Source organism: Hydractinia symbiolongicarpus, chromosome 10 (assembly GCF_029227915.1).
Source record: "Hydractinia symbiolongicarpus strain clone_291-10 chromosome 10, HSymV2.1, whole genome shotgun sequence".
Taxonomy (NCBI): Eukaryota; Metazoa; Cnidaria; class Hydrozoa; order Anthoathecata; family Hydractiniidae; genus Hydractinia; species Hydractinia symbiolongicarpus.
The window spans coordinates 3801228-3811900 of record NC_079884.1 but is presented as its reverse complement, the minus strand read 5'-3'; the positions used below and the strand labels follow the sequence as shown (position 1 = coordinate 3811900).

General features: G+C 34.5%; 1 protein-coding gene across 1 annotated transcript; it reads right to left on the bottom strand.

The window, feature by feature from the left end:
* Positions 1-3901: 3901 nt before the first annotated feature.
* LOC130612805 (uncharacterized) lies at positions 3902-10210 on the bottom strand. Its single transcript, XM_057434157.1, has 14 exons — positions 9895-10210; positions 9491-9574; positions 9228-9413; positions 8960-9154; positions 8395-8508; positions 8150-8314; positions 7368-7633; positions 6873-7124; positions 6431-6448; positions 5414-5894; positions 4789-5117; positions 4583-4732; positions 4076-4243; positions 3902-4003 (listed from the first exon to the last, which is right to left on the bottom strand). Exons 1-14 carry the CDS (start codon positions 10208-10210, stop codon positions 3902-3904), a joined length of 2826 nt encoding a protein of 941 aa, XP_057290140.1.
* Between the last annotated feature and the right edge of the window lie 463 nt (positions 10211-10673).

Genomic DNA, 10673 nt, shown 5'->3' with positions numbered 1-10673 from the left:
TAGACATTTCAATGTTTTGTTAAATTACCTCGACTCAACTTTGCTGTAAAGACTTTCCCAATTAACCTCATATAGAATTCAATCGTGGGGTTAGCTTGCGCTAAATGATTACCCAGTACCTTCTCCGCACTGCTTAAGTCACCAGCCATTGTGGATTCTCGGTGACCTTTGCTAAATTCCATGTACCAATGCCTTTTTCGAATTTTAAAAATGCATATTCTTTTTTCAGCCGGAATGAATCATTTCTTTCGCTGACAGACAAAAATAGTTAATTTATGCAATTTTGAATAATCCTACGGTTGCCGACTATTTTAATAGGCTTTTTCAAATTTAAATGCGGATTTGTTTTTTGTATTCTCGTCGCCGTTGAATTTACAAGAGCATAAAAAATAGAACTACTGTGTATTCTTAACTTCCATGACGTCACGACATGGTGCTTCTTGCATACAGCTAGACCTCGGCATTTTTTTATTGCATTGTTCAGAAGCACATCAGTCCAGAATTGTTGCGTTTTTTAGTTTTGTTTTATTTCATATTGCACTGACTTTGTTATTTTGGATGAAGTCCAGGGGTACACAATATTACTACTGCATGTAATCAAAGTTTGTGTCAATTACGCCAAATAGCTCTGTTTGAATGTGTTACTTAAAGGAGTATATCGCTACTGGTGATTCATTCATGCTGTTGTTAACTCACACCCGTGGGTGAGAGTGTTTAAAATGCAACGAGAGTTCGGCGGAGGTAGCAACAAAATTAATCAGGGCGCCGTATCGATCAATATTTGCTGTATCCGTCTATACGAACTTTTTCATGCTTATTTATTTATTATTTTCAATAAATTTATTTATCTGTTGCCTTAGTTCGAGTGCTAAAACAGTTTCGGTTTCTTGTTATTATTTAAAATTCTTGTGTGAAACTTAAAATTCTTGGCTAGAGACACCAGGAAAGCAGGCTTGTGGCAGCCATTGTAGACGCGTAGGCCAAGTAAATTGCGCTGAAATATATCCGATGTTCGTGTGAGTAGCAAATGGTCAGCCCAAACGCACAATATATTATTTAGATAAAGTAAACATTTCAAATACTTCGAAATTTACCAGCATACATCCACCAGCAAATGTACGGATACCGTGATTAGAATTAAACCACAGGTTTTGCTAGCAGAAAATGGGAATCCTGTACAAAAATTTGCTGAAAAAGCCAGAACATTCCGCGCAAAAACAGGTGTAGTACCCAAATAGATTCACCTCTCGCTCCATGTTTAAGTTTCAAGAAGTATTTTTTAACATAAGAATGAAAAAATTCTTCTATTGCTAGCCCGTCCCCCCTATTGTTCATAGGGCTTTTTTTCAGTTTGCCCTTTTCTGGTTTTGAACCCTGTGTATTTAAAAATAGATACGAAGCATTTAGTTTTCGGTGAGTAGTATAGTGTTTATTCGAATGAGCGCTCAGAGCGTAACAATTCATTTTCCAACTTTAAAGGAGACGTTTCGACGAAAGCGCTCAACAAATAATTTACATATAATAACACGAATCAATCGAAGCAAAAGAAAAAAGCACTTGTTTTAGAACTGTTGTAAGATATTTACAGCATAAAAGTAGGCCTAAAAACAACCTCGATTGCAGGTAGTACTTTTTCTTATAGTACCTGGTCCTAAAAACTAATTATGTTGCAATTTTTGGCACTTTTAAGGAATCTCAAAATAAATAAGTGAGTTTTTAACACTTTTTTATCATATAAAAAGGGAAGTGCTCACTCATTTTTTGCTATCATATTGGGCAGATCAATTGGTTTGAGTAAAAACAGTAAAGTAATTTTTAAACAGAGGATAAAAAACAGTAAATTTATCAGAGCGTGCATCTCAAAATAAACCAATATTTTTATAGTGTGTAGCACGGATAAACTATAGAAACGTATAGAAAGGCGGATTTTCACTTAAAAGCAAATGGTCGAATGAATCGATGTCAAACGACAGAATAGTGCGTTAGCGCAAGGATTACAAAGTGCGAAGAAATTACAAAGTGCGACAAAACAGATTACAAAGTACGACGGGATAAGGCAGCATTGTTTCAGTGGAAACCTGCCCGTACTGATGCATTTTTACTTGCGTAGTGCATTGTGGATATAAATAAGTCAGAATTTCACGTCAAAACAACGTTTTTTAAAATTATAAGCAAGTCATACGACAATTAATATCGTAAAATGAATGTACTCGGCTGAGTTGGTCCTGTCAGGCATCAACTATGGCAACGAATGTCCAAGCGCTAGTCATGCTATTATTGTATTCCCACATGCAAAACAGCTAACCGAATAATTCATGTATTCCACCCCTATTATTGAATTGACGAAGCTTGATGCTAATTTAACTTTTGTTGTGATTTTTTTGTAATCAATTTCATGTTGATTTCATCAAGTCATTCAAATCGTTCAAGCATTAACTTCTTTTGTTTTAAACTTATTTACTAAAACTGATTGGTTAAATGATTGAGGCGGAAACTTTTTTAAACATCTGCAAACGCATTTTTTCTTCGTAAAAATTTCTTTATAAGCATAACGTTTCAAAGAATATTCTGGCTCAGGTAGGGGAATTTTTTAAGAATATACTATAACTCTTAGTGAATTCTTCTCATTTTCTTGTGTTACAGCATTATCGTCCCCAGAGCTCTTTAAGATTAAATCAAAGAGCCCTGGGGACGTTAATTAAAATACCCATAACGGATGTTATGGGTATTTTAATTAGACACAGACTTTTCTACTTCCTTATACGCAATAAGACTTAACACCACTGTACTTAAGTTTTGTGGGTGTTCTTTTAAAGGTCAAACCTGTACCGTTTATGTTTTTAAGTATTTCAGTTTGCTGTAATAAGCGTACTGCAAGCACACTCTAAGCCTGACAAAACGAGGCCTGAGCATGTGCTATAACTTGGTTCTTTTTTAAGTCAGGTGATATTGTTAGGAGCAATATGTTAAACTATACACGTTGCCAAAAACCAACCTTTTCGAATATTTAGACGTCTTAAGAAGGACAACAGAGAGCTGAGGAGACCAAACATGGGTCGTCCTCTCTACTCACACTTTTGTGCTGGATAATGATTTTTTTTAATAAACCATATTTCAAATTAAAAAAAGCAAACAAAATTCTGTGGTCTTGGAGTATAGATTTGTCGATTGCCCAAACATATAAAAAAAAACAAAAAAATACTTGCTTTCAACCTATTATCACCACTTGTCCCTCCCCCGACCGTATTAAATGTCGCGGCGCGATCCACGCCAAATATATGATAATATAACTGCGTATCTCCTCTACAGTGCGTATGAAACATTACAGAATATGTTATCAATGGACGTATTATTCCATTAGCATGACATCGTCATTTTTATCAGTAAACGCAAGCATTGTTCTATCCACCAGCCTTGAAATTGTATTTCTCGTTATTCTCTGTGCTTTGCTTAATATGTGACTTTGAAATTCCACAACTTCATTCAGTTTATCCAAAATTTCACTATGCGTTGACATGTACTTTACATTGAATTTTTCGATCTAAACATAGAAATCACATTAGCTTTGAATAATACAATATTCACTATAAATTTTAACTCTTGCTACCATAATCAAACTCTAAACACCCGTATCCGCATACTTCTCACAAGGTTTTCTTTTATTTAACCAGTTACTATTTTTTTACCTAGGATAGCATCTTCAGTCCCTAATGAGGGTCCTGCGAAGGGGTCCTAGTAGTGCATTAAAAGCTTCCATTTAAGCTACCAAATCGCCAATAAAATCAATCATACTTTCATGCTGAACGCTAATAGCGTTAATATGTTCGTTATGTCTGAAGCACTTTGCGTTATACATAACAAACATATTTCAATACTCTCTCTGATACAGTAAGCTAACTATCTATGGTGATATATTACCAAATAGCTTTCCAGCACACACCATACATTTTGAAGTGTTCTGCTTAGCAATTGTCACCACTGCAGTGTCAAGTTTATCACGTGACTTTTATTAGTAAAATGGATACAGATTAACAGATAATAATAAAATATATAATAAAACCCAGGATTGACTTACCGCATTGACTCCTGTTTCAGCATTGTTACGAAGAGCCTCTTGAGTTTTAATGATGTTATTCAGTTCAGGATTAAATCGTCGCAACTTGAAGTAAACGCTACTTAAAGCTTGTCTTGCACTGTAGCTTTTTTTCTTATCTGTTTCTTCTTCTCCCAACATTTCAGTTACCTACAAATAACAAGAAAATGCTGACATTAATATGTCACTCTAATCGGTTCCCAACTGACAGTGTCAGTAATTTAAAGAGGAAAATAAAATACCGAGAGTGCGGAACAGCTGTTTCCTGGAATCGCTATTAAATGAAACTCAATGAAGTTACCAATTATATATAATAATCATTTTTCATGGAATTCTAGTGAGCAGCAGCCTTTAGACATTCGAAAAATATTTTCTTTTACGATTAACGTTGTTTAACGATATTCAAACTATTTTGTTAGAAAAACTGCTTGCCATTATTTTCTTGTAAAATGCATTTAGTTAAGACTACGTATGGTATTGTATATTCACATTGATGCAAGGGCGAATCGCCGTTTTGATGCTTGACAATTGGGTAACTCCTGGATGACCTAAGTTTTTTTGTTTATAGAAAGAATACACGCGGTTTGAGGAATTTTTATCTGTATCGTTAAAACTACCTTTACAAACAGAAGACCTGTACTAAATAGATTGAAAAATAGATGCAGAAAAACTTATATAACAAGTTAAACTTTTACCATAGGAGCAAGGTGTTTGTTTGCGCAAATCTCAAATTCTCTAAGCTTCTCTGGAAATCGCCTTTCAATGTCCAGAATTTCTTCAGCTTCTCTTAAACGAGAGTGAGCAACAGCTGTTTCATTTATCCTTATGAATGCTTCGGTGAACAGTGCAATCAGGAGGTTAACTGTTATCGTACTGACAATTATCAAATAACCAGCCACCAAAAGCTGGGACACAACCTTACGATCTGCTTGTAACGTATCATAGTCATAATCGCCAACTATTGCCAGTAGATATAGTTGATAAACTAAATCGTTGAATTTTTCATATTCTCCTCCTTCGCTTTCTAAAACCGAGATGAATACAAAACACTAACTTTTATTATAGACTGGATGTTAGTGACTTTAGGAGTATTTACTATCCTTCTAGGTTACCTATCAAAGCGTTTAACTGGAATTTAAGCTTATGCGAATGAAAGTACAGTGGATTCAATCTAAAGCGATCAAAATTGGTACAAAAGAAATGTGCACTTCATACTAGTAGAAATGTTTTCGTATTTTTGACCGAGTGTTGGTGTACGTTATATAGAGGTGTCTGATGTTGATTGCATTAGTTTCAGATAGATTTTACTCAAGTACTCACCTTTCTTTACGCCACCAAACAGCACCCAAAAAGCCACCACACATGGTATAAAGAACTCAAAGAATAAAAATGCGAATGTCACTGAAGCAATAGCGGATTCCTCCAACATTACAATAAACCTTCCTAGTGATTGTTCATACCGAACGTAGCGATTTAACCTCAGCCAAGCTAACAGGATGAAGATCGTACAATAACCCGTCCACACTGAATTTATTTTATCAATATGTGGAAAGATAATATTTATTAAGGTAATTATCCAGGCTCCTGTCCCAACTAGCAATGACATTAAGTCTATTACATTCCATCCATCTGAAAAAAATCTCTGTGATAAATTTTTTGCGACTGATTTCTTTTTTTTCAGTAAACCTTTTTCAACAATCCAACGTGGATGACAAAATTTCTTTTCCTTTTCGCATTGATGCAGAATTCTTCTCCTTTCTTTGTAGATTTTTGCATTGACTGAGATGAATCTTTGATATATCTAAAACATGTTGCATGTTTTTACACCAGGTTGGTAGCAACAGTTTTAAGGACTGAAAAAAGTTATTACTCCGTTTTAACAACAACTTATTTAAAGTCACCGAAAAAAGTATGTCTTATTTGTTAACTGCCTAGACGTTACGGCACGACGTCAAAGTATTTAGAATGACGTCAAAACCCTTTTTTAATTAGCTAAGTCATTACATTGCATTTTTATATTTAGGGTGTTGGAGACGGCTGGAAATACCTGACGTCATCTTCCGCGTGGGTAACCAGGGGCCACCGAGGACCAAATTGGTTAAGTTCCCGTAAGCTTGGTCATACCACACGTTTCGGAACAGACGGGTTAATGACGTCATCGAAATTCCTTAAATACCCAATATTTCTTCAACTGTTCGTCAAAAGTACATAATCCTATACATTTTTTTGATCAGCGTTTCAAGCTCTACACAATAGAGCCAACAGCTAAAAAGTTTTTAAAAATTTTCATACATTGCCATAATTGTTAGTTGAAAGTACACGATTTTATACATTTACTTGATCAGCCTTCAAGCTCTACACATTGGAAGCAACGGCCAAACAAACTTCTGAAAACTCTTTCAGTATGGTCATTGCTCGCGTCATCAAAATTTGAATGACATTTTTTTTTAATTTTTATTGTTTTTCAGGCTAAGTGGATTTTTCCACGGGCCTTACCGACTAGTTTAGACTAATTTCAATGCATTAACTAAGGTTATTAAAGCAACTTTTGCGTGAGTAACTAGGGACACCCAACTAGTCACAACGGCTCAGGATTCCTTAATAGGGTATACGACTGTTATTATAGATTAATTATTAATTTATATGGATCTTCAAACATAACCATTCATATTATAATATTTGAAAAATTTTCATATTTGCGCGCATTCAATGTAAAACATTAGCCCAGTTTGCAGTGCATTTATGTTATATTATACAGTACCAAAGCACAACATCTTACCAGGTAAAACTGATATACTGCGATAAATTGAGCAAATGTTGATGTCAACACCTGCATTACATTTGACGAACTCCAATCTCCTTCTCGTTTCGATGGTATCAGCATGGTTGCAGTCCATAACAATGTATACAAAAAGGCAATCCCAACATTGATTCTGATAAAGACTTTGGCAAATTTTTTAGATTTTAAGTCAATTAATTTCAAAATTACAGGATGTGTAATCAAGTTGAGGTCTCTTCTCTGCACTATAATCTAAAATAGAATATTACTTGTATAATCTGTCAATTAATTCACAATATTATAATCTTTTTAAAAGTGACGAACAAACAATATATTCATATTTGTTGTATTTTTGACTTGGAAAAGGCGACAATCATCGTGAAAACAACTGAATGTAACGATATATGTATAAAAATTCAGTACAAATCATGAGCAACATGTAGTTTCTGAAGCTCGTTTAAAAACCCATGAACTTCCTCTGTTATAAAATATTACCTCTAAAGCGGTTGGGCTATCTGTATTGGGGGTAAAACGGTCTTTTGTTCTTTCCAGCAAAGTAAAACGACGTTTTCCCAAGCAACTTAAGTAATACTTCTTCTGTCGCATGAGTCTATCCGTGGTGACAAATTGATCAAGCGCACAATATGCTGTACTTGTTGGCATTTTTATAATGATGTTGTCAATAACCGAAACTGCATTCTCGTCATACGCTGCTGTAGGCAAGCCCAAGTCCAACATGTAATCGCACATATTTCGCTGTCCTATAATTACAAAAAAATTAAAAATTAGTGTCAATCTCACCCAGCATGTTTCATAGGTTTCAGGGAAGCTATTGAAACGAGGAGTGCGTTGATGAAAAACTTACAAGCGAATTGCAATTAGCATAAGAAATCGAAGTTAAATTTTTTCAGTATTTTTTTGTAAAACACACATATATAACTTATATAATGTTAAGATCAATATTTTTTTGTAAAACACACATATATAACTTATATAATGTTAAGATCATTACCGTTGGTACAATCATTATTCGTTTTTACCAAAATACCTTGTGACTATGAATTATTTTCTATTAGAAAAACTGACTACAAAACTTCCTTAGATTGTTACAATGTACATTGACTAAGATTGCGCAATTAATTAATGGAGCGTTATTGATGATTATTTGTGGCTCCAAAGAGTTCAGGGCAATCATTATTTTATTCTACATATTTCCTGCGTTTTTAATTATGACAAGGTTTCCTAAAATAGACAAAGTACGTATATATGTGTTCAACCTTCTTCAGCTGCCACAAAGAATGGTGTTCTTTCTTTAGCATCCCTCTCCAAAGGGTTTGCACCAAACTTTATAAGCATTCCAAATGCATCCACCGCGTCATATTTTGCTGCAAAATGTATGGCGCTTTGTTCTTCTCCCTTGATGGTACGATGATCAATGTTGGCTATAACATATAAGCCGATAGGAAGTTTTCCTTTACAAATCATGACAAGTTTACACTTATAGAAACATCTGGATACCAACATCCGATAAGCGGTTTCACATGATGATTCCAATGCACTATATAGAATTTTTCTTGACGCAATAATGTTGAGCATATTGAATGTCCGATAAAAACAATAGCCTGACATATAGGAACTGAAGGAGTTTTAATGTTTTAGTTTAAGAAATATTAACATGCTAGTTATTAGGCTGCATTGACCTGAAGTTCTAGGTAAAGGATTAAAGGCACTACGAACCGGTTAAAATGCTCACATTCCGTATATCCCGCGCACATATTTAAAATCCGGCAAACACGTTTCACGCAATGAACAGACCAGTGCACTTTACACACTGGCTCAAATATTTTTTCTAAAAGTATATTACAAAGAAATATTTCAGCAAGACTCATTCTGGATGAAAACATGACCAAAGCTGGAGAAGATAAAAATTATAGATATATCTATATGTTCGAGTGTGTAAATTACATACATGCCGGAAAATAGACATTTTTGTTTTACGCCGCCATCAGCTCGACTTTCGTGTAAGTCACTAAAGTCGAAAACCAGCAGCCGTTCCGTAGCCCCTTTAAGAAAAAATTAAGACCTACCACCATTATGTATTAACCATTCGATCATCTCAACATGATTACACGCTGAAGCAACAATTAATGGCGTTCTACCCCAGTGATCCGCAGCATTAATGTCTATTCCTTTAATTCTTAAAAAGTTAGCAAAATCAGTGCTCCACTCTCTAGCGACTTCGTGCAATAATGATTGACCATGCAGATCTCTTGTATTGACATCTGCACAAAGTCAATAAACCGATATTAATAGAATTTTTTCAAAACAAAAAAATAAAAATATGTTATATCGAACCTGCATATTTTAATAAATTGTTGATGAACTGATAGTCAACAGAGTAAGTGTCAGGACATGTGCCAAGAAATGCGAAATAACTAATTAGAGCATTGTTAGCAGTTGTGTGACCGTCTTTGTCATTCGCCATTTCAACTTCCATTTTTTGAAATGTTACCGCTTCATCCAATTTGAAACCCAGGGAGCCTAGGTAAGTAAAAATATCAAAAGAACATAGTCGTTTATACATATATATGATATATTGCTAAATGCGTAAGATGTACCTATAATCACTATTGAGGCTTTAAAGGAAGAGTGTAAGCAGTTAAAGAATACATTTTTTTTTGGGGGAGGGGGATAGCGGAGTACTACAAATGTTACATAGTTAAAGATTCTATAATGCCTTTTTGGAACGCCTGATATTATATTTTATTCTTAACCTGTTTCTAACCAAAGATGGCATTTTCAGCAATACAGTGTTATCAAAAATATTTTATTATTCAGACAAATTAAACAGTGTTCAATGGTAGCGTTGCACCTTAAAGACACTCTATGGTTTTTTGAATTATCATTTCTATACTTCTTAGATGTTACTTATTAAGCTTTTAGTAAATATATAATTCATTTTCTTCGTCGACGAAAGATTTCGGCAAGGTTAACCCGTTAATGGTATTTTAAATATATTTACCTTCCAAACTGGCAATTTTAATATTAAATATTCCACCGTGATCATCTAAGGGAGCTGGTCCCCGGCTCCATTTTGCATCGGCAAGGCTTCCAATACTTTTTTGCGACTTTAATTTACTTAGATCTGAATTTTCTGTTTCTTCAAGCCAGCTAAGGCGATCCATTTGTTCAAACAGGTTCACTGAATCGGTATCACTACCTGATTCGGATAGATTTTCACTGCAATGAAACAGCGTTTCATTGTTGCTATTTTCGTTAGATTCATTATCCTCCTCGCTTTTGCCATTAAAAACGGAATTTTGGAAGAATGTAGTCATGATTTTTGCATTCCAATTCAATTTTACCAATCAGATGATCAGAATCAGATAACTTGCTATGTGTGTCGCTCAGTCAAAGTGTCAGCCGACTCTAAATACGAGAGAACCGTGCCAGAAATATCTAGTGGATGACGAAATATCATTTCAAAGGAAGTTCTTAACTGTTTGCCAATTACTTCTTCGTTGAGCATTGAAAACATGGATTAAAGATTTTGACACGCGAAAAAATATGCCACATGTGCATGAATAGAGATGCATCTTTCTAATATGTATTAACGGTTATTTTTTACTGGCCATGATACATTTTAGTGCGTATTGCTTAAATAAGATTTGTTATAATTGGAAATGCATGCATACTCAACGTATAACTTATTACCAATGAATGGTGTTTTAACCTTTCTTTTATTGTCTTTGGCACTTTAGATGACCACCAAGCAATAACATTTTTTAAATCTAGCTTCCG